Source organism: Paramormyrops kingsleyae, chromosome 3 (genome assembly GCF_048594095.1).
Source record: "Paramormyrops kingsleyae isolate MSU_618 chromosome 3, PKINGS_0.4, whole genome shotgun sequence".
NCBI classification, from domain to species: domain Eukaryota; kingdom Metazoa; phylum Chordata; class Actinopteri; order Osteoglossiformes; family Mormyridae; genus Paramormyrops; species Paramormyrops kingsleyae.
This window is the reverse complement of record NC_132799.1, coordinates 17194207-17220407: the sequence shown is the minus strand read 5'-3', so window position 1 is coordinate 17220407 and position 26201 is coordinate 17194207. Positions and strand designations below refer to the sequence as shown.

Here is a 26201-nt window from a genome sequence, read left to right as displayed (position 1 = left end):
GGAGTGTGATGTGGCTGTAATGTGAAGGAGGAGGTGCATGGCACCAGAGGTCCGGGAGACCTCGACACCAGGCCGGAGCTGCATGGGGGAGGGCAGTGGATGGGGCAGTGAGGAAAAAAGGAACAAGTGAGGGAGGGGGAGAGAGAGAGAGAGAGAGAGAGAGAGAGACTTTTTGGCTGTTCTTTCTGTTCATTAAGCATTGTGAATGTGTGGTTCACAGCCATACATCTTAAAGGAAGCCTCCTCGCCGTAATTGGAGACCTTCATCCCACAGTGAGGAGGGGACCTGCGCTCTTGTGGCAGACTGGCATTACTCATGGCTAACAAGCCCAAGTGTCCCTTATTATCCTCCTTATTTATTTATTTATGTCCTCCCTTCCCCTCCACCCCAGTGCGCCGGCTGAACCAGGCCCTCAGAATGGTGCCGCTGAGATGAATGTACTTTCTCATGCAAATGTGCGTTGGGGAAGTTTGATCGTTATCCTGCCCAATGAGGAAGAGCCATAATGCGCTGAATGGACAAATAAATAAATAACTGGCCCCGGAGTGGTCACTCTGTGCCCGTGACGTGTGCCGTGATGAGGGAGTGCAGCAAATGCTAATGTATTCTGGATCCTCGTCTGCCGCGCTGATAAGCCGCCTGCCTTCCTTTGTTCCTGGCAAACACACTGACAGGTTCTAGCTCCATTGCTCCCGCAGGCCACTATAACTGAGGGAGCTCTCCATTCTTGGAGAGCGGCAGTTTATTGTGAACCCCCGCCCCCGTCACATTGTGACCCCTCGTCCCCCCACGGCTTACACAGAGGGGTTATCGTGAACCGTGACCGGCCCGTGAACCTGGATCCTGAAACGGCCTTTGGCCAAGCCGCGCTCTTGCATTTCCTTTTGGAGAGACACCTTTTGGGCTTGAAAATGCTCTCAGGATGTGGGTGATTATTCCCAGAGTCATGTGATCCTACACAGCAGTGTGTTGTTGTCTTACTTTATATTTACAGAGTGTATTTGGCAATACATGAAACAAATGTATCCAGGTGTGTTTGAGGCGTTTTACTTTTTTGTTAGCCTTCATGTGCCTGTGGTTCAGACCGGGCCTGGTTAGGAGTTAGTGGGGTGGATCCTTGTGGAGCGCCTGAGGCAGAGCGGGCTCTTGGGCTGTCACGCTGGCGGTGTCGGGACACCTCTGCATTCCCTGCGAGCTCCTGGAGTGTGACTCCCTGTTTCACGGGCCCCCGGTCCTTGTCACCCCAGGGTCTCGGTGTTCCTGCCTGGCAGTGGCAGGGGGTTGCAGGGGCACTTTACCGTGGCACGTGACATGGTTTGCGACTGCTGAACCGTTATCCCGCAATGGCAAGGTGCTTGGCTATAAGCCTTGAGCTCACTCCACTATTCCACCCCCCACCCTCCCCACCCAGACACGGTACCCTACTGTCTGCTTGTACTGGCACTGCAGCGCCCCCTTGATTTGTACAGTATAGTATAAACAGGTTTGCGGCATTTGTTCCAGTGCCTGGCAGGAACGTGGTTGGGGCAAGGGCCCTCCCTGCTTACCTCACAGCACCGACCCTCCTGTGTGCCCGGGAACCTGCTCATTTAAATATAAAACTCTGCCTGCTTCCTTCAGCCCTTTCCTTGTAAAGTCCCCCCCCCCCCGCCCCCATCTGTCTCTGTAGTGCTGCTGTCCACTGGGCAAGTTCGTAAAAAAAGGTAAGGAAGAGTGAGAACAGCCTTCAGCTATCATTAGCCCCCCTCTCTGAAGGAGATGAAAGGGGCCCCAACACGCCTCAGCCCGAGGGCCCTTTCTCAGGCGGGCTGGTGGTGGCAAATTGCCTTAAATGACTCCTGGCCGCCAGGCTAAGACTCTGTGCGGAGTCATCAAGCAACAGACTCCTGCTTTCCTGAGACTGTGACTCAAGGCTCCAGCAAAGCTGTCCATGACAACATCCAGAACCCCCCCCCCCCACCTCCACCGTGTTTATCCAGCCCCCATCTACCACTGATCCAAACTGTACTGTGCAGCTGTTTTTAAAGATGTTTACAGGGAGTTGAAAATATGTGCAGTTTTCTCCCCATCTGGCATTTTCCATCTTGATTTTATCAAACCTGAGTATAAGAGGGAAACGGAGGAAAAGCGAGTCACCAGGTTGGTGCAGGGGTGAAGTCGGGCATCGCGGGGGTGTGGTGGGGGGAACAGGACTGAGTGTGGCAGAGAGTGTAAGGGACTGGGGGCCGGACGGTGGGAGTGGAAGATCCAGGCTGGAGTGGTGAGGAGCATGAATGACTGTGTGCTCGGTGTGTTTTTAGGGCTGCAGTGACAAGCACAGCTGTGTGTCGTATGCTGCAGCAGAGATCAGAGACATGCTAGCTTCTCTGTTCTCCTCGAAAGGCTCAATTCTATCTGCGCGCATGTTTCTACGTAACAGAGGCAGTAGAAAGGGAATAAAGCCTCAGGCAGGAATAGAGGAAGGGACTTAAATATGTGGGGGGGTGGGGTGCGTGTGTGTGCTGGGGGGGTCACTGCAGGCGCGTGCACTCATGTGAGATGTGGGCTGCTCGAGCGTTAATCTCTACGCCTCGGCCGAGGTTCGGAGAGTAATACACTGCGACAGGCTGCCTCGTCCTGCTCAGGCAGGTCTCAGAGGGTCTTTTTCTGCCGTCCCCCCAAACCTGCCGTCAGGGACATTAGAGCCGTGACAGTACTGCATCTGAGGACCCAGTTGTGGGCAGGGCTCACTGTCTTCCTTTTCAGGCAGCACCGGCTGAGATTCCTGACCCGTTTCCTCCTGTTTGTCTCCGCTCCTCTCCAGCTGACCCCGCTAATTATCCCTCGCCTTTTTGGCGGGATCTGCATGCAGGACCCCGATGCCCTTGATGTGCGCTAAGGCTGCACTCTCACCGAGCAGGTTGTGGGGGTTTGGGGTGGGGGGGCTCCCGGCCCGAGCACTCCGGCTAACGTGCCGCCTGTGTTTCTCCTCATTTCATGGGGCCGCACTGATTACCCCTCCAACTCCGGTCACCTGACCTTTTTTATGTAACTGTGTAACCACGATTGTCATGGCAACCTAACAGACCACCCATTCCCAGTGCTAAAAGAACACGTCTTCACTGACATGTAATCCTTTTGTTTACCCCTCCTTCCTCCTGACAGATGTTTATTCTCACCCATGCAGGTCTCCCATTGAAAGTAAGTCACACTGGGCATCCTTCAGGAGCCCAGTGTCCGTTAAGCGCAGTTAGTGAGGGTGATGCAGCACATCCTAACGGTCACTAGGCTTGTTAGTGTTTTCCCCTGTGGAATCATGCTGATCCCAAACTAAGGTTTGGCCCGCTGGGTCAGCCATGCGGCATTTAACCCACCGAGGGCTGCCACCACTCCCAGAAAGCTGCCACCACTCCCAGAAAGCTGCCACCACTCCCAGAAAGCGCTCAGTCTGAATTATTTGCACCCCGACAAGCTGGCATAGTCGCTTGTTGATGCTAATGTAATATAGCGCCTTAGCTTCTCACCTGAGTATGTGATCGCAGCTGTGGATAGTCCCTTTGCTTAAGCTGCTGTTGATTGGGGGTAGGTGGGGGATGCGGGCGTCGCTTGATGTGCGATATGACACATAAAGGAAAACTTGGAATGAGCCACCCCCCCGTGGAAAAATGGCCAGTGTTGTGGAAACTCGCAGCGCTTGAGATGCTCTCCCTACATCGGAATGGAAGAGAGAGGGGGTGTCGGCCGGAGAGCGGCCTGGGTGGACAGCGACACGGTAAACAGCCCCCAGTCAGGCGGAAGTAACGGCTGGGCTCTAGCGAACGTACCGCTTTTCTCTAAGTGCAGCGAGCCGAAAGAAATCTCTAGGCTGCACAGAGGCTCAGCCCGCAGCATGTATGGAGCTCTGGTCCTGCCATCAACGTGGCCATTGTGCCCAGAGACGCGGGAAGGGCTCTCACCCGCACTCATACTCCCGGCTGCTTTCTGCCTCACCCCACACACACACGCATACATACACACATACACAAACACACACACATATATGCAGGTTTGTAATTATGTCTTTGTGGGGACTCTCCATTCATTGGAAAAACTCTAATCCCAACATGACAACATCAACCCCAACTCAGCCCTAACCTTAACTGCAAGTAGCAGTTATACGAGACTTTTGGCATTTGTAGTTATTTGATTGCACTCACAGATCTTTGTGGGGACCTGAAAGATGATCTCCACAACGTAAAAAAAAATATATTATTTTGTGGGGAACATAACACACACACACACACACACACACACACACACACAGGGTGCATTAGACCTACACGCACAGGACACATAAGTTTTCTGACCTGTGTTACAGATGCCCTCTAGGATGTGAATGAGGCCTGAGCACGTGAGACATGTTCTTTGTCAGGGGACAGACATTTGAGGCCCTATTTACCCCACATTACACAGCCACACACGCTGGGGTAAGCAGAACATCTGTGCTGCCTATGCACGCATGCCGGTCTGGCCCTTTGCTAAGTGCTCCACTGAGAGTATGGCCTTATTCCCCATCTTCTCCTGATTGGCCACTCCACCGGAGCACCCTCTGCTCTCTGAACCTCATCTCCCCACCTCCACCCCCCTCCCCCCAAACACGTTGTCAAAGCAATTAACGAGCAGTCCCAGTCAGCACCAGATTCGCCGGCACTGAATGGATAATTAGGCCCGGAGTGCATCCCTGAGGCACGCGATGGGATGGCGAGATGGGAGTCCTTCATCTCCTCGTACTGGAGACCCAATGAATGATTCACACTGGTGATCATGGGAGCAAGAGCCAGCCACTGCCAACGCTACTGGGAGAGCGGGCAGCTCTGTCTGGTGAAGACTGTCTGGGTTTGAGGCAGTGCGGAGCCCTTGGCCACTGGAGGGGAGAGCAGAGACCCACAAGGTTAAGGGTCTGACCCGAACCACCCAATGGTCTGAACCACTACATGGTGCTGAGTCGGGGGGGGCTTCTTTTAAAATTATGTTGGTCTGTTCCAGATTGGAAAATCTGAACTCCGGCAACATTAACAAATAATAAGGGTGTTTCTAAACTTCAGTGATGTTAATAAGACAGCTTAACTGTGACTGTTAGATTTATTCTCATCATTGAGGAGTAGGGTGCTGTTCGGAGGCTCTCAGTGCAGTTCGAGTACGGTCTAGGGGGGTCCACCTTTCATCCTTGGGGCGGCCAGCCTCCTCCCTTTGGTGCCTTTGACCAAGGTACTTAAGCTACTGCGCTTTTATTTTCTGCTGCCTGGAAATAATTAGGTGGCATGGAAAAAAGGCAGGTGTTTCACATACACAGCAAGGCAGAGCACTTTGACGTCTCACAGGAAATGCGATACAGACTGCTGCAGTAATGCGTCCCGACAAAGCGAATAGATGCAATTCTCTGCTCTCGCGATGGTAAAAAGCATTTGCAGTCAAATTCTTCTTGTAAACTCTTCTCCTCACTGCTAATGGGAAGGAGCCCCCTCCCCATCGTTGCCGTTTGGGGGTGGGGGGGGGGGATACTGGAGCGCTCGCACTTGATGGTGGAGGAGCCCAATGACATATTCACATAACCTAGCATCATGTGACCTCGTTTACAGTCACCGAGCAAGACCCCAATCTGAACGCTGCATATAAATGCTTACAAACCCCCCTGTGACATTTTGGGCTCATAACTCTAGTTCCAGAGAATTCTGCTCTAAGACGTGTGAAGCTCCAGGCTTCCTCTGACATAACAAAGTGGTCGTAGGCCTCTGTGACATGTGACCCCCGTTCTATTTCCCCAATGGGTCCCTAGTGCTTTTCTTTTGAATTCTCCCTGTAGGTATAAACGTGTCTCCACTTCCATCCAAAAGTACCTTACGCTGCCACTCCGTGTCCAGGGGGGGGTGTACCATCAGACAGGAAGATATGATATGGCATGTACAATCAGGAGGTGTATGGGGTGAGGGGGGGTTAAATGAGGTCAGCTTCACTTTCCAAGAGTTCTGCGGATCAGCGTTGGCAGTCTTTGATGCCCCTGACTGGGGGCCCACTGTGACGCGTCTCTCTGTGGTAGGGGCTGGGGGGTTAATGACATGTCCTTCTGGGGGGGGCGGCGGGGGGGACACAGGCTCGAAAGCCCTGCAACCGGAGTTTGGGAGGTTAGCTCCAGTGGACGGGCACAATCAGTGTCCTCCTCGTAGGCGGTAAGTGTCCACTTAGCAACGGCCCACAGCACCAAGCCATTAGCTCTGCTCACTAATCCGCGAGCTGCACCCTGTCCAGCTGGCGATTTCCAGAATCCGGGGACCAAGCTCATCTCTTGGGTCAGGCATGATGAGAGACGAGTGTCATGTCCCCCGCCAGGATCCGTGGCTGGGGTTGGGGGGTTTCTGGTGTCACTGTCTGTAGACATAATTGTGTTTGGAGAAAAGGGCTTTTGTTTGTCAGCTGAGGAGGGGTGGAAGATGGCACAGAGGGTACAGCCTTTTACATTTCCTCAGAAAAGGCTCATTCTGAAGTGATTGTTTTGTTTTGTCTGACATTTTTTTCTCTGCAGTAGTCTGGATAAAATGCTTTGCTCAAAGGTGTTTCCTGGGATTCGAAGCAGCCTGCTGTACCGGACCACTGTGCTGTCTGTAATAGTCCCCAAAAACAAAAAAAAAGCAGGCCATGTGCCAGGGTAAGAAGGACAGGATTGCATCCAGGATGAGGGCATTAGTCCCAGGAAAGCTGCTAGGGTCCTTACAGGACTGCATGTCAGTGCCTGAGTGAGGCCGTCCCTGCGAGTGTCAGACTCTATAGCTGGGGGGATGGGGGAAGAGGCCACTATACTACCACCCCACCCCCCCAGTCTGTGGGCCTCTCCCCTGACTGATGCATCCGCACAGACATGCTGGGGTGTTAATGAATCCCATAATGATCTCCCCTGCCAATCTCTCCCCAGGAAGCTGGAGCGACACATTCGGAGACAGCAGTTATGAGATGTGACCATTTGTTTGTTTTAATTTACAAACATCCCCCCCCCCCCAGCCAGTATATGCATTCCTAAATGCCTCTATGGGAAAAGCCCTGCACACTCACCATTGATCAGCCACTGGAGGCAGACGCCCGGGGGGGACAAGGCTCTGCCTGATAGACGGGGCCCTCATGTGACTCCATGCTGTGGTGTCCCCTTCACCACCCTTCCCCATGAAGTAAAGTTCTGGTCTCGCTTGGTCCAGTGACCCTGCATTTAAGTTGCACTGGCTCTGTGGGTTCGGCAAATCTCTGACCGGTACCCTGCCTCCCCGCTCCCTCATTTAGTCCCCGAAGAAGTGAACAATGAAACGAGATCTCATTAACGATGTCGCACGCTGGGGGGTATCACACCAGCACCCCCACGGGGCGTGCAAGAGCACATCGATTAGTGTTGTCTCAGCTGATAGCAGGCTTATGCGCTAATGAATATACTTATTGTTCTGGTTGATAACCTTGAGTCTGTGCCCATTCCAGGAATAAAGAGCATCCGTGTTCTGGTCTTTTGGGCCAGGCGATCTTATCACAAAAGACACCCCGTTAGAGAGAAGTCTCATCACGTGTGCTGGTGCTCCGGGGAGAGAAGGGAGGCCCGGATCTGCTCAGAAAGCAGGTCGGACGGCGGCCTTTGGGGTGCTACAGAAACCTCCCATCCTTTATTCCATGGCGACAGGAGCTGATAAATTCCGCCGGTGTCCTGGACCGGCTGGAGCTCCTAGAGACCAGTCAATTTGTCAGAGTGTGTGGCCTCACTGTCCCACCCCCCCACACCCCCCCCCCCTTTCCTGGGGCATCCTTTCACTTTTCAGCTGTGAGGAGGGAGAGGTGAGCATTTCAGGGGTGGAAGTTAGACAGGATGCCAAAAGTAATTGCCTTACCCCCCCCCCCCCCCACCCCCATCTTCACTCAGCTATGCTCATTTATTTATTTATGAAAGTTTCAATTAGGTTAAGCATGTTCCTCTGAGCTAAACAGCACGGGTTCTTCTGCAGGTTTCCAGTCTTTTCCCAGTTCATAACCAAAACGCCCCCTCTCTCACACTCATGCATGCTTTTGTGGCCCGATGTTTGCTTCCTGTAGTCAACCTGGTCACAAAAGCGGTTTATGCTTATTGTTGATCTCCTGGGCTCATTATTGGGATTAGGGTTTTTCACATAGACTTGAATGGACAGTCCCCACAAAGACATGAATGTGTTTGTGCATGTGTGTGTGCGTGCGTGTGTGTGTGTGTGAGTGTATGTGCTTGTGGGTTTGCACGTACCGTATTTGGGAACCAAAATGTCTGCTAAGTGTCGTAAAACCTGAAGCTCTCTATAAGCAGTGGTTTCTCTCCAGTCCTGGTGCTGTGAGGTGATACTGAATCGACCCCCCCCCCCCATGCGGTGATGCCCCAATACATTCAGCCTACACCCCCCCCCCCCCCCCAATCCCGGGGAAGAGGGTCCACTACCAAATGGGAGACGTGCTCAGATGTTGATTAGTATGTGTGGAAAGGCATCGCTGGGAGATGCAGGAGTGCACAAGGAGCTGCGGAAGGGGCCGGAGTCAAACACAGAATCGCTCTCATCCATCGCGCACTGCTGCCAATTAGCTCAAGTCAACTAATATATGCATCCCTGTTCGCCAGCAGGAGGCTGGTACAAACGGTGCCTTTCTGTTGGGACGTACAAAGATGCGAGTGTGTGAAGCCGGGTGCGCACGCGCGTGTCTGTGTGTGTGTCTGTGTGTGTGTGTGTGTGCGTGTCTGTGTCTGTGTGTGTGTCTGTGTGTGGCTAACTGTCCGTTTGTGTCTCGCAGCACATTCTCTGGACAAAATCCATAAAACATCTACAGCTAAAGGCGTACAGAAGGTCACATACACACACAAAACGACAGTGAGTTAATAACACCACAGATAAACTGATCTATGTTCTCAGGAAGTATAGTTACATATGAGAGATCAATCTCTATAAAGAGTCTATAAGTCTAACTTAACATCTGAAGTCCACAGATGAATATCCTGTATGTAATTCTCCCAAGAGAAATAAGACAGTCAATCCCTTCTGGCTAGAAGGACGGCAGTTTTATTTTGCCTGGCTGCTCTGTTTTATTTGTCTATATTAGGCTTTATTGTTGTTATGATTACACACTATATTATCCTGATTTATCAGCTGCTCTCTGATAGAACTGCTGCCTGTTTCCATTACCGGATATATCAATGGGCATCAGTTGTACTTCTGAGCTGGAGGATGCCATTCAGGTCCAGCAGGATGTGAATTCATTTCAGTCGTCAAAGCCAGGAGGAAGAGGAGTGGTGAAGGGATGAGGAGAAGAGGAGGAGTCAGGATTATGATGCAAAATGGAAATCTAGTTAGCAATGGTTTACAGCCAGCACTAAGTTACCTGGAGCAGACCTCGAACTGGATAGGCAGAGAGTGGGTGGGGTGGGGACTGTAAATGGCCAGCTCGGTACCGGAACGTTGTACCTATTTGCACTTCCTGTCTGGGTTTGTTTAACAGCCTCCCCCAGTAAAGGTCTTCCGTATGAAGGCGGGAAACGGGAATAGATAAAACACAGAAGGACAGGCCTATGTGCGGCACAGCGTGGGCACATCCACAGGCGCAGGGAGCCAGAATAAAGCCTTCTAAAGTGAACTGCCGTCACCTTTACGGAACGCTGCTGAATTTCCCACTCACTTAGCTGCTCTGTCCCCGAGCTCCAGTGAGCTAAGAAGGGACCTTTCGGTTGTGAAATTCAGAGTATAGATCTGCTGCTATCGAACCACCGATAATAACTATTGGAGGAGGTTACGTGAGTGGAACCAGCCTCCAAATCTCAGTAAGGCCTGTATCTGCACACGTATCACCAAAGAACACAGTGACCACTGGTTAGGTATGTGAAGACGCTGTTCTGTCTTTTAGTTAAAAAGTTATTAAATTTACCAGCACTTCTCTGAGCTCACAGCCAGCATAATGAGAATTATTTTGGTTTTTCTCTTGATCCTTTTGATGTGAATCACTAATGGATGTCACCCACTAGATGGCCTGTTTGTACACTGGCCAGTATCGGATCCAGGGGGAGCGTGGTGATCCGGAGTGGAGGGGGGGGATGTTCTTGCAGGTGTGTTAATGACGGGCTGAAGAAGGGTAATAAGCTCGGCTCAGGGTCTGCGAGTCTGAATGGGGCATTAATGTGCCCTGTAGCTGCAGGATCCGTGTTACAGGCCAACGGACCACCCGAGCTGGTCGGCGTAACAACGCATCTCAGTGCCAACTGGTCTCTGCCGGCCATCTCGCTCTCCGTGTTACTGAGCCTCAGGTGACATCCTGTCCCTGATCAGTCTAGTGACACGTGATGCAGTACTGCAAAGGGGCGTGCAGGCGTGTACCGTAGCAGGCCACCAGGGGGCACCCTGCTGAAGAGTCCCTCCATCCAGCGTGAGACCCTCAGAGACTTTTGGTTTCAAACCCCTTACAAGGATTGCGGAGACCAGTCAGCTGAGGAGCATAAAATGAAAAGTGGGGAGTGATGGAGGGAGGGATGTTTTGCCTGCTGTCACATGCTCCAGTGGAAGACCATGGTGTCTGAGTGCCCGTTGAAGCACAGCAGCTGAAAACAAGTGGACAGCTTTTCCTGACCGTCCCCGGCCCCATTCCGGCCCTTTCCCAAGGTTTGTGCCACGTGGAACCAGGCCTTTCCGGAACGCTGAGCGGCTTGAGTGCGACAGCTTCCACGCGCCTAATTCCCTTGTCACTGATAAAACTGTAGAAGGCATGCTGGCATCATCGAAAACACCCCTGGCCCCCGGGTATAAACCTCTCCTACTCACATTAATAACAGACTGCAATTAAGCTTTCCCAGCCTTTAGAGAATCCCCCCACCCCAGTGAACTGGGTGGTGTGTCCGTGTGTGTGTGTGTTTCTCTGTGTGTGTGTGTGTGTGTGTGTGTGTCGGGTGATCATGAAAAACATGGATGTTCCTGTATTTGCTTTGCGGAGTGGATTCTGAGAAGCAAGAGGCAGTGGGAATGCCGTTTCCACCATTCTCCCCAGTCAGACTCCTTTTCTTTTCATTTCACTTCCCAGAGCACCAGTTAACAAACTGACTGAAGAACACTTGGAACTTTCCAGAAAAATGGTGCTGGACAAGTTATAAGCATATGCAACCCCCCCACCCCCCAACCCAAACCCTAGCCCCCCCCCCCACGGTATTTCCTTCCACACTGATACGCACCCCATGGTGTCTGATTCAGTCAGTGACACTGTTTGTAGACAGGACAGACAGTCTGTAAAATGTGATGTCTTATGTGCTGAGTGTGTCGATGCTGGTTACCACAGTAACTGGGTGGTTAGTTGGGCTCCACTTAAGCACAGATATAGCATGAGCCGGATGTTAGCGCTTACTTAGGGGAGACTTTCTGGCAGCATCACCAGCTTTCTGTCCTGGAGTCGGTGACGTCAGCTCGTGCCGCTTCGGTGAATGTAATCCCGGATATGTTTGTCTAAATATATATTGTGCTTTAGAGGCAGAATTCCCCATTTGACACGCAGGGATTGTGAGTCATTGCGTCATTATCTTGGTGGAACGGTAGCTGCAATATTCAGGCAAATGAAGGCAGTACCCAGTAACGATGGTGTTGAGGAACAGGCGAGTGGGGCCTCGGGCTCAGGGGGATGCCATTCGCTCCGTTGACGGAGTGCTGAAGCTCGCTGCGGTGGTTGCCGGAGATTTCAGACTGCAGGCATAGTACAGCCATTTGCCACCAGGGGGCAGCCAAGCTGCAAGAAAGCACAACATAGTGCAAAGAAGATCGTAGAAGCGATGGGGCCCTTTAATGTCGGCCACTCTGTATGTGTTCTGGGGGAGTTAAATGGCTATATTGATTGTGAGGATTTATCATTACAACGGGCATTCGTTAACACGCCAGAACGCCTCGCTTCGGATCACTTGCGTCCGCAGCCACCGCTCAGTGTTAGGTCTCATTATTAGGCGCAATTATGTAGATGAGGGCATATCGCTGATTATATGATGCCGGTGGATTGTTTGCATGTAAAGAAATTAAAGGCAGTGGCAGGTTTTAATTTCATTAGGCTGTTAACTGTTTTAATAGCTGGAAGGGCTTGACTCGTTTGACTGAGAGGTCCAGTGTAATGGCACTGCTTTGAGGGTTCTTAGCTGTACAGTATTTAAACTAATTAACTATGTCAATCTTCCCTCCCCCTTGAACTGACATATGTAGTACATTTCCAGGTAATGTTGACAGTGTAGTGATAGCTCTGATGTATGTGCTGATTTTTGGGTTATAGCTATATTGTGGACTGTCAGTGAAGCCGGCATCTTTGTTTACACCTCAGTACTCACTCTGAGCTCTGTATCATTACATATTTATAACCCCCGGATTTAACTCCGTGCTGCGTCTAGCTGTCACATTTCCCAGATAGCCCTTTAAAGTTAATATATGATTAGAATGGTGTAAATTTAGCTCTTAGTACAAAGCGCATCGCTGGGCTTCGATACCCTGTCCATCTGGCATGCGAGTGTGAGGACAACCCCCCCCCCCGGGTACATCTTTAACCCTTCCCCCTATCCTCTCCTCGGAGCTGCTGCTGGTTTGTCTCTGAGAGACGTGCCTCTTTTCCAATGTATTTTTACCCTAACCTCGGCGGGAATGACTAATGCAGCGCATTTTTTTTATTGAGTATTATTTATTTTTGCCAGGAGCGAGGGGGACATTGTGTCGGATTTCTGCAGATATGGAAACAGACAGTCTGGAAGCTGAGGACGAGGGGAGGGGGGACTGGGGGGGCACAGCATCGCTCGAGTCCCTGTCACGCTCGCTAACTTGACTTCTTTTTATGCATGTGAAACTCTGCGGCTCTCTCTCCCCCCACTCTTCCCGACTTCCTGCCAAATTACCCGACAAATACTCCCTCCAGACATGGTGGTAAGCTCTCCCCCCCCCCGGGTGGCCCTCACCATTGCCGCTGGCATCCCCAGTGACCAAGCGGTGGGCTGGGTGCTCTGTGGAAAATCATGTGTATGCATAGTGCCCCCCCAAGGTGTAAGTTGCCTTGACAATCTGCTCAGCATAGGGGCCGCGAGGGTATTGGAGCCAGAACGTGGTCCTAAGGATGTTGTGGATGTACCACAAGGGGACTGCAGCTGCCAGCTCACAAGCCAGACCATGATGAGTTGTGCTGGGATGGCTCTGATTCTACCCCCCCAAACGAAAAAGAAAAACTGAAAGAAAAAGCCTGTCTAGCCTCAGGACCAAAGCAGCAGAGAGGACAGCGACGTGGAGTGCAGAGGGAACATCAGCGCATTCTGCTCAGCCGAGAGAGAGAGAGGGAGGGAAGAAGGGAGGAGCAGGAGGGAGGGGGCAGGAGGGGAGGGAGACCTGGCCCACATTGCTGCGCCGCTCTGCCTCTCGCTTCACTCTTGCAGCGTGTCTGCGTGCCGGAGCTGCGGCGGACCTGCGCCAGAGCGTCTCGCGCTCCCTGTCCAAGCCGCCGCTTCCCCCTGCGATGCCGTCCTGCTCACCGCGTGGAGCCTGCCGATTTGCATAGCCGCCTCCTTGACCCACTCCTGGCCCTACACTCGGCTTTCTCTGCCGGTCCCCCTCCCGGCACTCTCCTGTGTCTTTTCCCAGCACCGCCGCAGCCCCCTGCCGCCGTCGACGCTGGGCTGCCTCGCTGGGCTGCCGCGCGGCTGTGTATGCGTGCCCCTGCGCCAGGATCAGGCCACCAGGACGCTACTGGGAACTAGCAGAGTGGGCCGTGGGCTGAACGGACCCCCCAGGTGTGACTCCTGAGGCTTGTCGTCCTCAGGAGGTCCCTCCTCTCCTTCTTTCTACACCCCCCCCCCACCACCGAATCCAAGACGCTGCCCCCCTCCCCGCCCCGGATTCTTCTGGATGTCTTCTCAGATAAGGAGTAAACCTGAAATTGTGGGAGGTCTGTCGGCTTTGAGGAAAGGTTCGGGCTCTGTGTCCTGGGGTTTCATCTAGGCTTGTTGTTCTGCTTTCTTCTCCTACTAAAGTGGATTGCTGTCTTTGGGGCTGTTTTTTTCTCTCTCTCTCTCTCTCTCTCTCCCGTTCTGCATTTGCTTCTCCGGACTGCCAGATAAGGACAGAGGAGCGCGGTAGAGGGAGGATGGAGCGATAGAGACTGGATTGTGCTCCCTTCATTTAAGCGTCTCTTGATTTTTCTGCGTTCCCATTTTCCTTGGGCTTTTTCGGGATCATAATGAACGTGTCTCTGTGGTTTGCCGTCTCCGCGCATCCGCGCGTCTGCGATCGGAAAGCTGTGAATTGAGAGGACGCCGGTTTCCCTCCACGCTCCCATCCCTCCTGGTATTTTTCCCTTTCCTCCTCTTCCCGCGGCTTAGCGGGGCTTCGGCAGGGTGGGGGGCCGTGCGCCAGTGAGGGCCATGCCCCATCACCTCTGAGGGGGTCAGTGCCAACCGACCCCCCCCTCGCCGCCTCGCTTCGCGGGAAGATGCCGCCGCTCCGCTTGCCGGTCCGGGACCCCCTGTGGCGGCTCTTAGCCCGAGTCGCCCACCTGCTCCTCTGGCTGCTGCCCCTGGCAGCGGGGGCGGGCTTGGGGGGGGGCGGCCACCACGGCCATCTGGGCCATGGGAGCAAGCATCACCACGCCACGCCGGTCTCCATTCACAGGTCCCCCGCCTCGCTGCGGGCAGGGCACGGTGGGTACCACTCTCCTTCAACTCTTACATTCTCGGTGTACCTGTGACCTGCAGCGATCTGCCTGGCTCACCTGTGACCCCCCCCCCCCCCCCCCCCATCCTTGTTTCCCATCTAATCCTTGCCGTGGGCTTTCTCTGGTTACAGTGTGGGATTCTATCTACATATGCGTTTGAAATTGAGAGGGAGCAATTTGCTTTTCTGTTTGAGCTGCTTGAGTGAGATGGACCTGCCATGTATGTGTGTGTCCATGGAGGAAATAGAGGCGTGTTGTGCTATGGAGGCTTTGCCCCTCTGAGGCAGCAGTGTGTGTCTGTGTGAGTGTCTGGTGGAGATGATTGCCTTTAATATTGTGATACAGAGGGTTTGTCAGCGCACATGTGTGTGTGTGTGTGTGTGTGTGTGTGTGTGTGCGTGCGCATGGCCGGGTCTGTTTGGCGCGTGTGTGCCTGAGAGAAGAAGATGACTATGGTCTTTATTTTGCTATATATTCGCTTGTCGGTCACTCTCGTGCATGTGCAAGGCTGTCCGGGTGCTTTTTCTTTTGCATGGGGGGGTCATCCTGGCCCCTAGGTTCAGCAACTCGCGTGCAGGTGCAGGCCGGGCGAGCGATGACAGGCACAGCCCTGGAGGGTGCGCAGGGCAGCCAATGGCGGCTTTTATGTCCTGCTGAGACGGCAGGGGAGGCAATTAGGATGCTCAGTTTGGATTTTCCTGGAGGCTCAAGGTCTCCCGTGCCCCTCTCCCCCACCTCAGTCTCATTTATCCCAAGTCTGAGCCGCTGTCGTTATCTGTTTTTGCATCCACATTAATAATAATTCCCATCCCCCCGAAAAGTGTGACTTTAAATCATGTCTGAGATAACTCAGGTTTCTCTGTGGTGTTTAAAACACGTAGGACTTCCAGTGCGGTTAAAAATGTACGAGTTTCAGCTTTGGTGCTGCGGATTTAGCGGGAGCTGGAAGCAAATTAAAAAAACATCTGTGAGCGAGCAGGCAAGCGAGCGCAATGGCCGGGCATGTGGACTGCAGCTCACAGCCTCCGGGGTGAGACGGAGCTTTTGACGCCCGCCGTTGACTCTACTTTGAGCTTCCCCCAGGGGGTAATTTTCTCCCAGTCTTATATCACACTAGAGGGAGGGGCAGGGCTGGCTAATCTGGTGATTAAAAATTTAAAATGAAAACTATGAATTATTTGCGTTTTTTTGTGCCGTGCCCTTCCGGTCTGTCTGTCTTCAAATCTTCCTCCCGTTAACGACCTCGTACCCTGCATCAGCACGTATTCCTTGGGTAACGGTGGAGCCAGCTTCCTATGGTACGCGTGTCTGGAGATGCTTGTCGAGATCCAGCTTTGGGCTTCTGCGCGCCTCTCATTTGCATACTTACGTAATCACACCTGGCTCTCCACGTATGATTTCGACGCCGTCCTTTGCGGTAAGGGTAAACGGGTCGACATCACAGATGGTTGGCCCCGTAATGCTGCCGCCAGCACCTCGTAAAAGCCCCCTTTCCTCCCCTCTGTCGTCTTTTCAGACAGGGGGCACAATTCAAGCATTTGGGGGGAGGGGGGTAGATGCAGCGTTTAATGTGGAAGTTTCATTATAAACCTATTGGATATCACTTTAAAAAAAAAAAAACTGTCGCCCCCTGGTGGCGGACCAGTAAATACATCAGACTATGATGTGATGAAGCATGGGTAATTTGGGCGTGCTCGTGTTTGTGTTTGGACCGCATTAGCAAAGACGTGCAGAATAGATTATCTTTCCTACATTGCCCCTCGGTCCGTTTTCTATGAGCCATACCAGGGGCAGAGGCCTGGGGAGGGGGGCAGCTAGGAGAGTAAGAGGAAGGGAAGGGTCCTGACTGGGAATAAAGTGGATCATTCCGCCTGATCTTCCTCTCGCCATCCATGCTTTTCTCCTGTCTGCCTGCAGTAGCAAATTTTCAGTGGGACCAGGCGTTGTGCGACATGGGAGGCAGGGCGCCCTCAACTGTCCTTTCTGGGAAACAAAAAGCTGTAGCCATTCCCAACTGGCTGCATTCAGTGTGGATCTTTAGGGTGGTGGAGTGAATTAAAATCCAAAATAAAAGCAAAGTAAAAAAAAAAAAAAAACAAGCTTCCAGAAATGTGGATGAGGTGTGGAAATGGACATGCCGACGGAGCGGCTGGAAGCGTGCGCAGCATTTGTGCCCGTTATCAGTGGCGAGCACGGCAGTGGGATTTAGCCAGAGGAGCACAGTGTATGCAGCTGAGAGGGGAGGGGAGGGGAGGGGAGGGGAGGGGGGTGCATGAGGCATGTGCTTTTTGAAACAATTAGCTGGGACTTGAAAGGGAGACAAGGCCCTGACCTCCGGATGAGCTTTTCCTCCTTTGCATTCCTTCTTCATCCCTTTTTTATTTTGTCCTCCCTCTCTAGTGTTATGAAAGAGCACCGAGGGTGGGGTGGGGGGATTTAGAGGTCAGTGATCCACAGCGTAGAGCTGTAGTCAGTTGGAGGGGGGCTGCCCATTCCGGGAGCACGTTGGTATGCCCCCCCGATCTCTTTTCCCCTGTCAACCCTCTGGCCTCTGGCTTCTGTTTCCTAAAATCTTTAATCAGTTTTAATGTCCTATACCTTCACTGCAAGCGAGGAAACGAATTTGGGGGGTGGCAGAGGATGGGAAATTAGGGGATTAAAGGGGGGGTCAGGAATACAGTGACCTGAGAGGCTCTAGCTGATAAGGACCCCAGGAATGGCCTCCACACGATGACATTACCCTTTTTTCCTTTATTTATTTATTAAAGGCTTCTTGGGAATGGAGTATTTTCAGACTATCAGGCAGACTACAGTGGAGGTGCGCTGTGTGTATGGCAGGCTGCAGTGGAGGAGTGCCATGTATCAGGTAGGCCGCAGTCAAGGTGTGCCATGTGTCAGGCAGGCCACAGTCGAAGTGTGCCCTGTTAATCAGGCAAGCCGCAGTTGAGGAGCGCTGCATGTCAGGCAGCCTAAGTGGAGAGACGCCGTGTGTCAGGCAGGCCACAGTCAAGGTGCGCCGTGTGTCAGTAGGCTGGTGTGGTTACATAATGCATTATACAGTCACCACAGCAGCATAATCTGGTTACTCCTGCCAGAACCACCCATGCCAAGTCGCATACTGCTTTTGCTTGGCTATCCCTAAACAATGCAAAAGAATAATGCTGATTGCCTCCTCCTGAACAAACCCGCTGCCCCCCACATCAGTCAGCCCAGGTGCTCATAAGCCAGCTGCATTATTACATGCTGCATAATTCCATCAAACCTCCATCCCCGTATTTATACCCACCACCCGACTGCTCTCTGACAGCTAAAGTTCTCTTTCCCTTTGTGTTAATTCTTTCTGTTTTGCGGCGGTTGCTATTTTGACCCCAGAAGGCCCTCCATTGAGACCCCACTGCCCCCCTCTCGTGCCGGGTTTCAGTGAGAGAGCTTGTCTCCCATCTGGTCATTGATGAATCATACCCTGCACCAATTCATAAAGATACATCTTCCTGGTGCCTCTCTTTCAGTCATATTCCTCAGTCTCCCTATCCTCATCCCTCACTCTCCCGTTTATTGCTCATTCTCCTTTTCCTCATCCCTCACTCTCCAGTTTATTCCTCATTCTCCCTATCCTCATCCCTCACTCTACCGCTTATTCATCATTCTCCCTATCCTCATCCCTCATTCTCCCGTTTATTCCTCATTCTCCTTATCCTCATCCCTCACTCTCCCGTTTATTCCTCATTCTCCCTATCCTCATCCCTCACTCTCCAGTTTATTCCTCATTCTCCCTATCCTCATCCCTCACTCTACCGCTTATTCATTATTCTCCCTATCCTCATCCCTCATTCTCCCGTTTATTCCTCATTCTCCTTATCCTCATCCCTCAGTCTCCCGTTTATTCCTCATTCTCCTTATCCTCATCCTTCACTCTCCAGTTTATTCCTCGGTCTCCCTATCCTCATCCCTCACTCTCCCGTTTATTCCTCATTCTCCTTATCCTTATCCCTCAATATCCCGTTTATTCCTCATTCTCCTTATCCTCATCGCTCAGTCTCCCGTTTATTCCTCATTCTCCTTATCCTCATCCTTCACTCTCCAGTTTATTCCTCATTCTCCTTATCCTCATCCTTCACTCTCCAGTTTATTCCTCATTCTCCTTATCCTCATCCTTCACTCTTCAGTTTATTCCTCAGTCTCCTTATCCTCATCCCTCACTCTCCAGTTTATTCCTCTTTCTCTATATCCTCATTCCTCACTCTCCCATTTGTTCCTCATTCTCCTTATCCTCATCGCTCACTCTCCAGTTTATTCAGTCTCCCTATCCTCATCCCTCACTCTCCTGTTTATTCCTCATTCTCCTTATCCTCATCCCTCAATCTCCCGTTTATTCCTCAGTCTCCTTATCCTCATCCCTCACTCTCCAGTTTATTCCTCAGTATCTGTTAGGTTGAGATTGTGTATATATTATCACTCATGTGTATTCTTATGAATGTATAACTTGTTTTATATGGCAACTGTGTAAGTGCTTAACAGTAATTTTCTATCACGTGCAGCAGACGAGCCCACCTCTGCTGTACGTTCTATTGTTCCTATTTCCACTCCCACTTCCACATCCCATTCTATCCCACTCGAAATGTTGTTCACACCCACAATGTAACCTGATCACCTTAAAGTATAAATAAACCCTCTCGTGGTGCCACACCCTTGTAGCTACACTGCGGTGTGCACCCTTGCAAGTAAAACAGCGCGTGTCTCATACTCTGTGGGCCAGCGGCCGGGGGGGGGGGGTGATCACTCTCTCCGACAGTATCCCAATCCTCATCCCTCATTCTCCTGTTTATTCCTCATTCTCCTTATCCTCATCCCTCACTCTCCAGTTTATTCCTCAGTCTCCCTATCCTCGTCCCTCACTCTCCAGTTTATTCAGTCTCCCTATCCTCATCCCTCACTCTCCCGTTTATTCCTCATTCTCCCTATCCTCATCCCTCACTCTCCAGTTTATTCCTCAGTCTCCCTATCCTCATCCCTCACTCTCCAGTTTATTCATCATTCTCTCTATCCTCATTCCTCACTCTCCCATTTATTCCTCGTTCTCCTTATCATCATCCCTCACTCTCCAGTTTATTCAGTCTCCCTATCCTCATCCCTCACTCTCCAGTTTATTCCTCATTCTCCTTATCCTCATCCATCAGTCTCCCGTTTTTTCCTCATTCTCCTTATCCTCATCCCTCACTCTCCAGTTTATTCCTCAGTCTCCCTATCCTCATCCCTCATTCTCCTGTTTATTCCTCATTCTCCTTATCCTCATCCCTCACTCTCCAGTTTATTCCTCATTCTCCTTATCCTCATCCCTGTCTCCCGTTTATTCCTCATTCTCCTTATCCTCATCCCTCACTCTCCAGTTTATTCCTCAGTCTCCCTATCCTCATCCCTCACTCTCCCGTTTATTCCTCATTCTCCTTATCCTCATCCCTCACTCTCCCTTTTATTCCTTTCTCCTTATCTTCATCCCTCACTCTCCAATTTATTCCTCTTTCTCCCTATCCTCATCCATTACTCTCCTGTTTATTCCTCATTCTCCTTATCCTCATCCCTCACTCTACCACTTATTCATCATTCTCCTTATCCTCATCCCTCACTCTCCAGTTTATTCCTCAGTCTCCCTATCCTTGTTCCTCACTCTCCAGTTTATTCAGTCTCCCTATTCTCATCCCTCACTCTCCCGTTTATTCCTCATTCTCCTTATCCTCATCCCTCAGTCTCCAGTTTATTCCTCATTCTCCCTATTCTCATCCCTCACTCTCCAGTTTATTCCTCATTCTCTCTATCCTCATTCCTCACTCTCCCGTTTATTCCTCATTCTCCCTATCCTCATCCCTCACTGTCCAGTTTATTCAGTCTCCCTATCCTCATCCCTCGCTCTCCCTTTTATTCCTCATTCTCCTTATCCTCATCCCTCACTCTCCAGTTTATTCCTCATTCTCCTTATCCTCATCCCTCAGTCTCCCGTTTATTCCTCATTCTCCTTATCCTCATCCTTCACTCTCCAGTTTATTCCTCATTCTCCCTATCCTCATCCCTCACTCTCCAGTTTATTCCTCAGTCTCCCTATCCTCATCCCTCACTCTCCAGTTTATTCATCATTCTCTCTATCCTCATTCCTCACTCTCCCATTTATTCCTCGTTCTCCTTATCATCATCCCTCACTCTCCAGTTTATTCAGTCTCCCTATCCTCATCCCTCACTCTCCAGTTTATTCCTCATTCTCCTTATCCTCATCCATCAGTCTCCCGTTTTTTCCTCATTCTCCTTATCCTCATCCCTCACTCTCCAGTTTATTCCTCAGTCTCCCTATCCTCATCCCTCATTCTCCTGTTTATTCCTCATTCTCCTTATCCTCATCCCTCACTCTCCAGTTTATTCCTCATTCTCCTTATCCTCATCCCTGTCTCCCGTTTATTCCTCATTCTCCTTATCCTCATCCCTCACTCTCCAGTTTATTCCTCAGTCTCCCTATCCTCATCCCTCACTCTCCCGTTTATTCCTCATTCTCCTTATCTTCATCACTCACTCTCCCTTTTATTCCTCATTCTCCTTATCCTCATCCCTCACTCTCCAATTTATTCCTGTCTCCCTATCCTCATCCATTACTCTACTGTTTATTCCTCATTCTCCTTATCCTCATCCCTCACTCTCCCTTTTATTCCTTTCTCCTTATCTTCATCCCTCACTCTCCAATTTATTCCTCTTTCTCCCTATCCTCATCCCTCGCTCTCCCTTTTATTCCTCATTCTCCTTATCCTCATCCCTCACTCTCCAGTTTATTCCTCAGTCTCCCTATCCTTGTTCCTCACTCTCCAGTTTATTCAGTCTCCCTATTCTCATCCCTCACTCTCCCGTTTATTCCTCATTCTCCTTATCCTCATCCCTCAGTCTCCAGTTTATTCCTCATTCTCCCTATTCTCATCCCTCACTCTCAAGTTTATTCCTCATTCTCTCTATCCTCATTCCTCACTCTCCCGTTTATTCCTCATTCTCCCTATCCTCATCCCTCACTGTCCAGTTTATTCAGTCTCCCTATCCTCATCCCTCGCTCTCCCTTTTATTCCTCATTCTCCTTATCCTCATCCCTCACTCTCCAGTTTATTCCTCATTCTCCTTATCCTCATCCCTCAGTCTCCCGTTTATTCCTCATTCTCCTTATCCTCATCCCTCACTCTCCAGTTTATTGCTCAGTCTCCCTATCCTCATCCCTCGCTCTCCCGTTTATTCCTCATTCTCCTTATCCTCATCCCTCACTCTCCCTTTTATTCCTCATTCTCCTTATCCTCATCCCTCACTCTCCAGTTTATTCCTCAGTCTCCCTATCCTCATCCATTACTCTCCCGTTTATTCCTCATTCTCCTTATCCTTATCCCTCACTCTACCGCTTATTCATCATTCTCCTTATCCTCATCCCTCACTCCAGTTTATTCCTCAGTCTCCCTATCCTCATCCCTCATTCTCCAGTTTATTCCTGTCTCCTTATCCTCATCCCTCACTCTACCACTTATTCATCATTCTCCTTATCCTCATCCCTCACTCTCCCGTTTTTTCCTCATTCTCCTTATCCTCATCCCTCAGTCTCCCGTTTATTCCTCATTCTCCCTATCCTCATCCCTCTCTCTCCAGTTTATTCCTCATTCTCTCTATCCTCATTCCTCACTCTCCCGTTTATTCTACATTCTCTGTATCCTCATCCTTCACTACCATTTGTTCTTCATTCTCTCTATCCCTGTTCTTCACTCTTCCTTTTGTTCCCCATTCTCCCTATCCCAAGGTGTAGATGAGGTATAATCCTTCATATTTAAATGCTGCATACATTGCTCTGTGTTTTTTTGTGAATGTTCAGCAACAATGGAATTGTCCACTTAGCCTGAGATCAAATTCTTAGAACCCACTTGGAGTTCCTCGGGAGACCGAGGAAATAAGCAGATAGATGAAGAAATCCTTTCCAAGGCTCTGTGTCTGTGCTCATGCTGAGCTGAGTCCCTCCACCCCCCCGGAGCTGCCGGTCTCTGTACAATCGTTACCAGGCGGTTGCTAGCTGTCGATTGAGCCGCCCCGGCTTCGTTTTGGTCCGCTGACAATATGAATTGTCAACACCTAAGGAGTAGACTGAGGGCTCGTTAAGAGAGAAAACAGAAAATCTCCGTACAGGCGAGTTCATCAGACTGAACATCTTGGCACCTGGGAAACCAGTATCCACATCCTAATTAGTTCACTGAAGGTCAGGTGAGAGAGTAAATTCTCTGAAAAATAATGAATTGCACTTCTGCATTTGAGTTTTAAGTCTTACCTAACCACTCTCAATATATGACACTAACAAAGACATCTGTAAATGTCCTAGGCACAAATAAAGCCAGACTTGCCCAATTCAGCCATGGCTGGCTCTCATGGAGACCCAGGAAATGCTCATCACTCCGAAATGAGCTGACCACCGGCAGGTGGGTCACTCTGTGTTTTCCGGTCCCAGTCTGTGAGCCGCGTTAAAGAGGGAATTTTTGGGAATGTTTTTAGCTGTCGCCCCCTGCTGTCATCCTCCAGTGTAATCTCAAGGAGCACAAAAATAATAGAAAGAAGCTACAAAAACCAAAAATGCCAACGGGGTAAAAACCCTGCTGTGTCTTACGCTTCCTATCTTTGGGTTTTCAATCACTCTCCTGCGGCGGAGTGGTAACACAGCCAAAGCTGGCTCTAATTCAAGCTAATAGGAAGGGGGGGGGGGGAATTGACACACCCTAGCTTGTCCTTTCCCCTGTGTCAGGGCTTTTGGCAGATGGTGATAAAATCTCGGCATTGGGATGCATGCGCTACATGTGTTTCACCTGATCTCTCCCCCTGCTCCCCTCCCCCATCTCTTGGTTTCTGCTTCCGTTTAATTGTCTGCCATTTGTGCCAAGATTAGATCCAGGTCTCACCGCATGGGCCAGAGCGTCGCATGAGCTCTTTTGGCTACGGGGTGGGCAGTGTAAATTCACCAATCTGAGATCCAGCTGTTCAGGGGCACCACTCCCCCTCCCCAACCAATTCTCCCTGAGCCCGTCCTCTCTCTCTCTCTCTGTATATATATATATATATATATATATCCTCACTCTGTTTTTTTTTCCAACTCCCTTTCCTTAAGCTATGTGGCTAATTAAATAACATCCCATCGTTTAGCAGCAGAGGCTTCACTGACAAAGCAAGCCAGCGGCAGCCAGGGAGAGCCGGCTGTTTAATTCCGGCCTGACACACATGCCACGTCTCGTGGGCAGGGATTACAGAGAGCACCGTGCAGGGGAGCACAGTCATCTCACACGTCCCACACAGACGCCAAGTGCCCCCCACCCCCTCCCCAAGCTTTTTCCCTGGGGATTGATGAGCGTGAGTAGGCAGGAGGGATGGGGAGTGAGCGGGTCACGTGCAGCCCCCTCTTCGCTATCCTCACCAAACGTTATTAGGGGGCGTGTCCATGTGCAAACAGGACTCTGATAAGGGGTCCCCTTCACTCCCCTCGAAAATCCCCTCAAATATTGTGGATCCAGTGAACAAGGAGTCAGACCCTGGCACCACCAGGCGCACCTGCAGTGGTATCTTCTCCACACAGCTGTGGATCGTCCTGGACGGCAGCCTCAACTCCCCCCGCCATCTCCTTCTCCCTCCAGCAATGAAACAGATACACTGCTACAGGCCGGTTAAAGCCAGAGCTGCCCAACTAGCCAGGCAGCCAGCCGCTTGATTGGAAGGCTGGAGTTTCTTCATGGGAGTCCATTAAAGGGGCATTCTCAGAACCATACTGAGTGATCATCTTCATGCAGAACCCTTTAACAGGGCAGAGCACTATAATGCTTTGAAGTGAACGGCTGTCCCGTTTTTGCAGCACTAAAACATTTTTAAAACATTTTTTAAATCATTAAATGTAAAGTTCACCCTGTCCCATGAAACTCCGGGTCAGCCAAAACTCCAAAGCACCCCCTTGGAAGAGCTAGATTTTCTGGAAGGAGGTCTAGCTCAGTGCGTTGAAAATGAAGCACTGCTTGCACGTGGAATGAAACTGCCAGGATCCTGCTGCTTTTGGCAGATGATGTCAGTAAATGAGGATGCAGGAAAAGAGACTTGTTTAACACGAGGTCGGCGTGTCAGCCAAAACGGGGGGGGGGGGGGATTCAGGGGCATTGAAGCTGCTGATGCCATTCTGCCCCCCCCCCACCACCCTCATTTCTATAATTTGAACTGTGAATATTTACCACATCTGTCAACGCATAAAACCAAGCAGCCAACAAACAAACACACAGACATGCTATAAACACAAGAGGCATCTCGACGCGGTTGCTGAGATACATCTGATTAACAAACAGATTAGTCGTCACTGAATTCGGTGAATGTGTTGGCCCAATCCGATAACCGTGTGGGGGAATAATGACCTACACCTCATCACATCACAGTGCAGTTTAAACCATTCATTAGGGAGACGTTCCCAGAAAGAGGGGGTGTTTTTATTGCAGACATGGGTACCATTGGAAAGGGCTGTTTGGGTGAGGTTTTTGCATACACTAGAAGTGGCAAGCATAGCAAAGAAGTGGCCATTTTTTATGTTTGATTAAAACCCTTTTTTGGTTAGGTGTGCAAGGACTGTCTGGAAACTCTTGTTCAGTCTTTAAAAGTTCAGTCGGAAGCCTGATGTTTAACACAAGCAGCTTCTGGGTACAAACCTAATATTGAAAATGTAAAAATAAGATGGATCAGAAGCAAAATGGATGCACCCAGGAGGATAAAATTGGGGGAGGGGGTTAATATGCTGACCCCACACCCCCAAAGCCAGGGCTATCATTACGACAGGAAGCCACCTCGTTAGCTGGGCTCCTTAATTATGATAATCTCAGCCAGCAGTGGTGGCAGGTGTGGCTTTTTGCTACAACGAGCCAGGTCATTCATCACTGGGGGGGGGGGGGGGAGCTGACAGAGAGAGACTTTAATAACTGTGGCTAATGGGGGAGGGGAGGGGAGTGGAATACTGCAGGTGTCAGCCCCCTCCCCCAGGTGGACTATTAGATAAGTGTCACTGCTGCACTCATGGTTTTGAGGAGGTTAACTATGCTGTATTGCTTAGTAATCTCACCAGATCCAGGTGTTCACTTAGCACCCTCTACAGGCCTGGGAGCGACAGCACATGAAGCTCTCCGGCTAGGTGCCTTGCCTCTTCCCATCATGCACTTGTGCTTGCCACACGCTTCCCTGTCTCCATGTTGGTCTTCTCCCGCTGATCCGTGCCAATGGGGTTACGTCAGTCATTAACCAGAATAATAACAGCCGTTGACCAGGCGACAGCCGGCTGGATCAGAGCAGCGGATTTTGACGCGCAGGCAATCTGGGGAGGGCGAACAGGCCTCACCGCGGAAACCTGCCTCATTTGCATCATATGCAGACTGAGCGTGGGGGGCGCGGCAGGAGGGGCACGGCGGAAGGGAGACAGAGATCGTTGCCGCTGCTGAAAGGTTGA

The 26201-nt window shown here is 50.9% G+C and overlaps 1 protein-coding gene across 24 annotated transcripts in view; it reads left to right on the top strand.

Annotated features, from left to right (window-relative positions):
* LOC111848816 (neurexin-1a) overlaps window positions 1-26201 on the top strand; it is a 249977-nt gene that overhangs the window by 129509 nt on the left and 94267 nt on the right. For 3 of the 24 annotated variants that reach the window (XM_023821130.2, XM_023821128.2, XM_023821127.2), the window contains exon 1: window positions 13396-14681. The exons of 20 other annotated variants lie outside the window; for them this stretch is intronic. In XM_023821130.2, the coding sequence (XP_023676898.1) occupies window positions 14474-14681 (208 nt within the window). In that variant the 5' untranslated portion in view covers window positions 13396-14473. Of the gene's footprint in view, window positions 1-13394; window positions 14682-26201 lie in introns of those variants that run through there. One more of the 24 variants, XM_023821129.2, reaches the window with a different exon arrangement.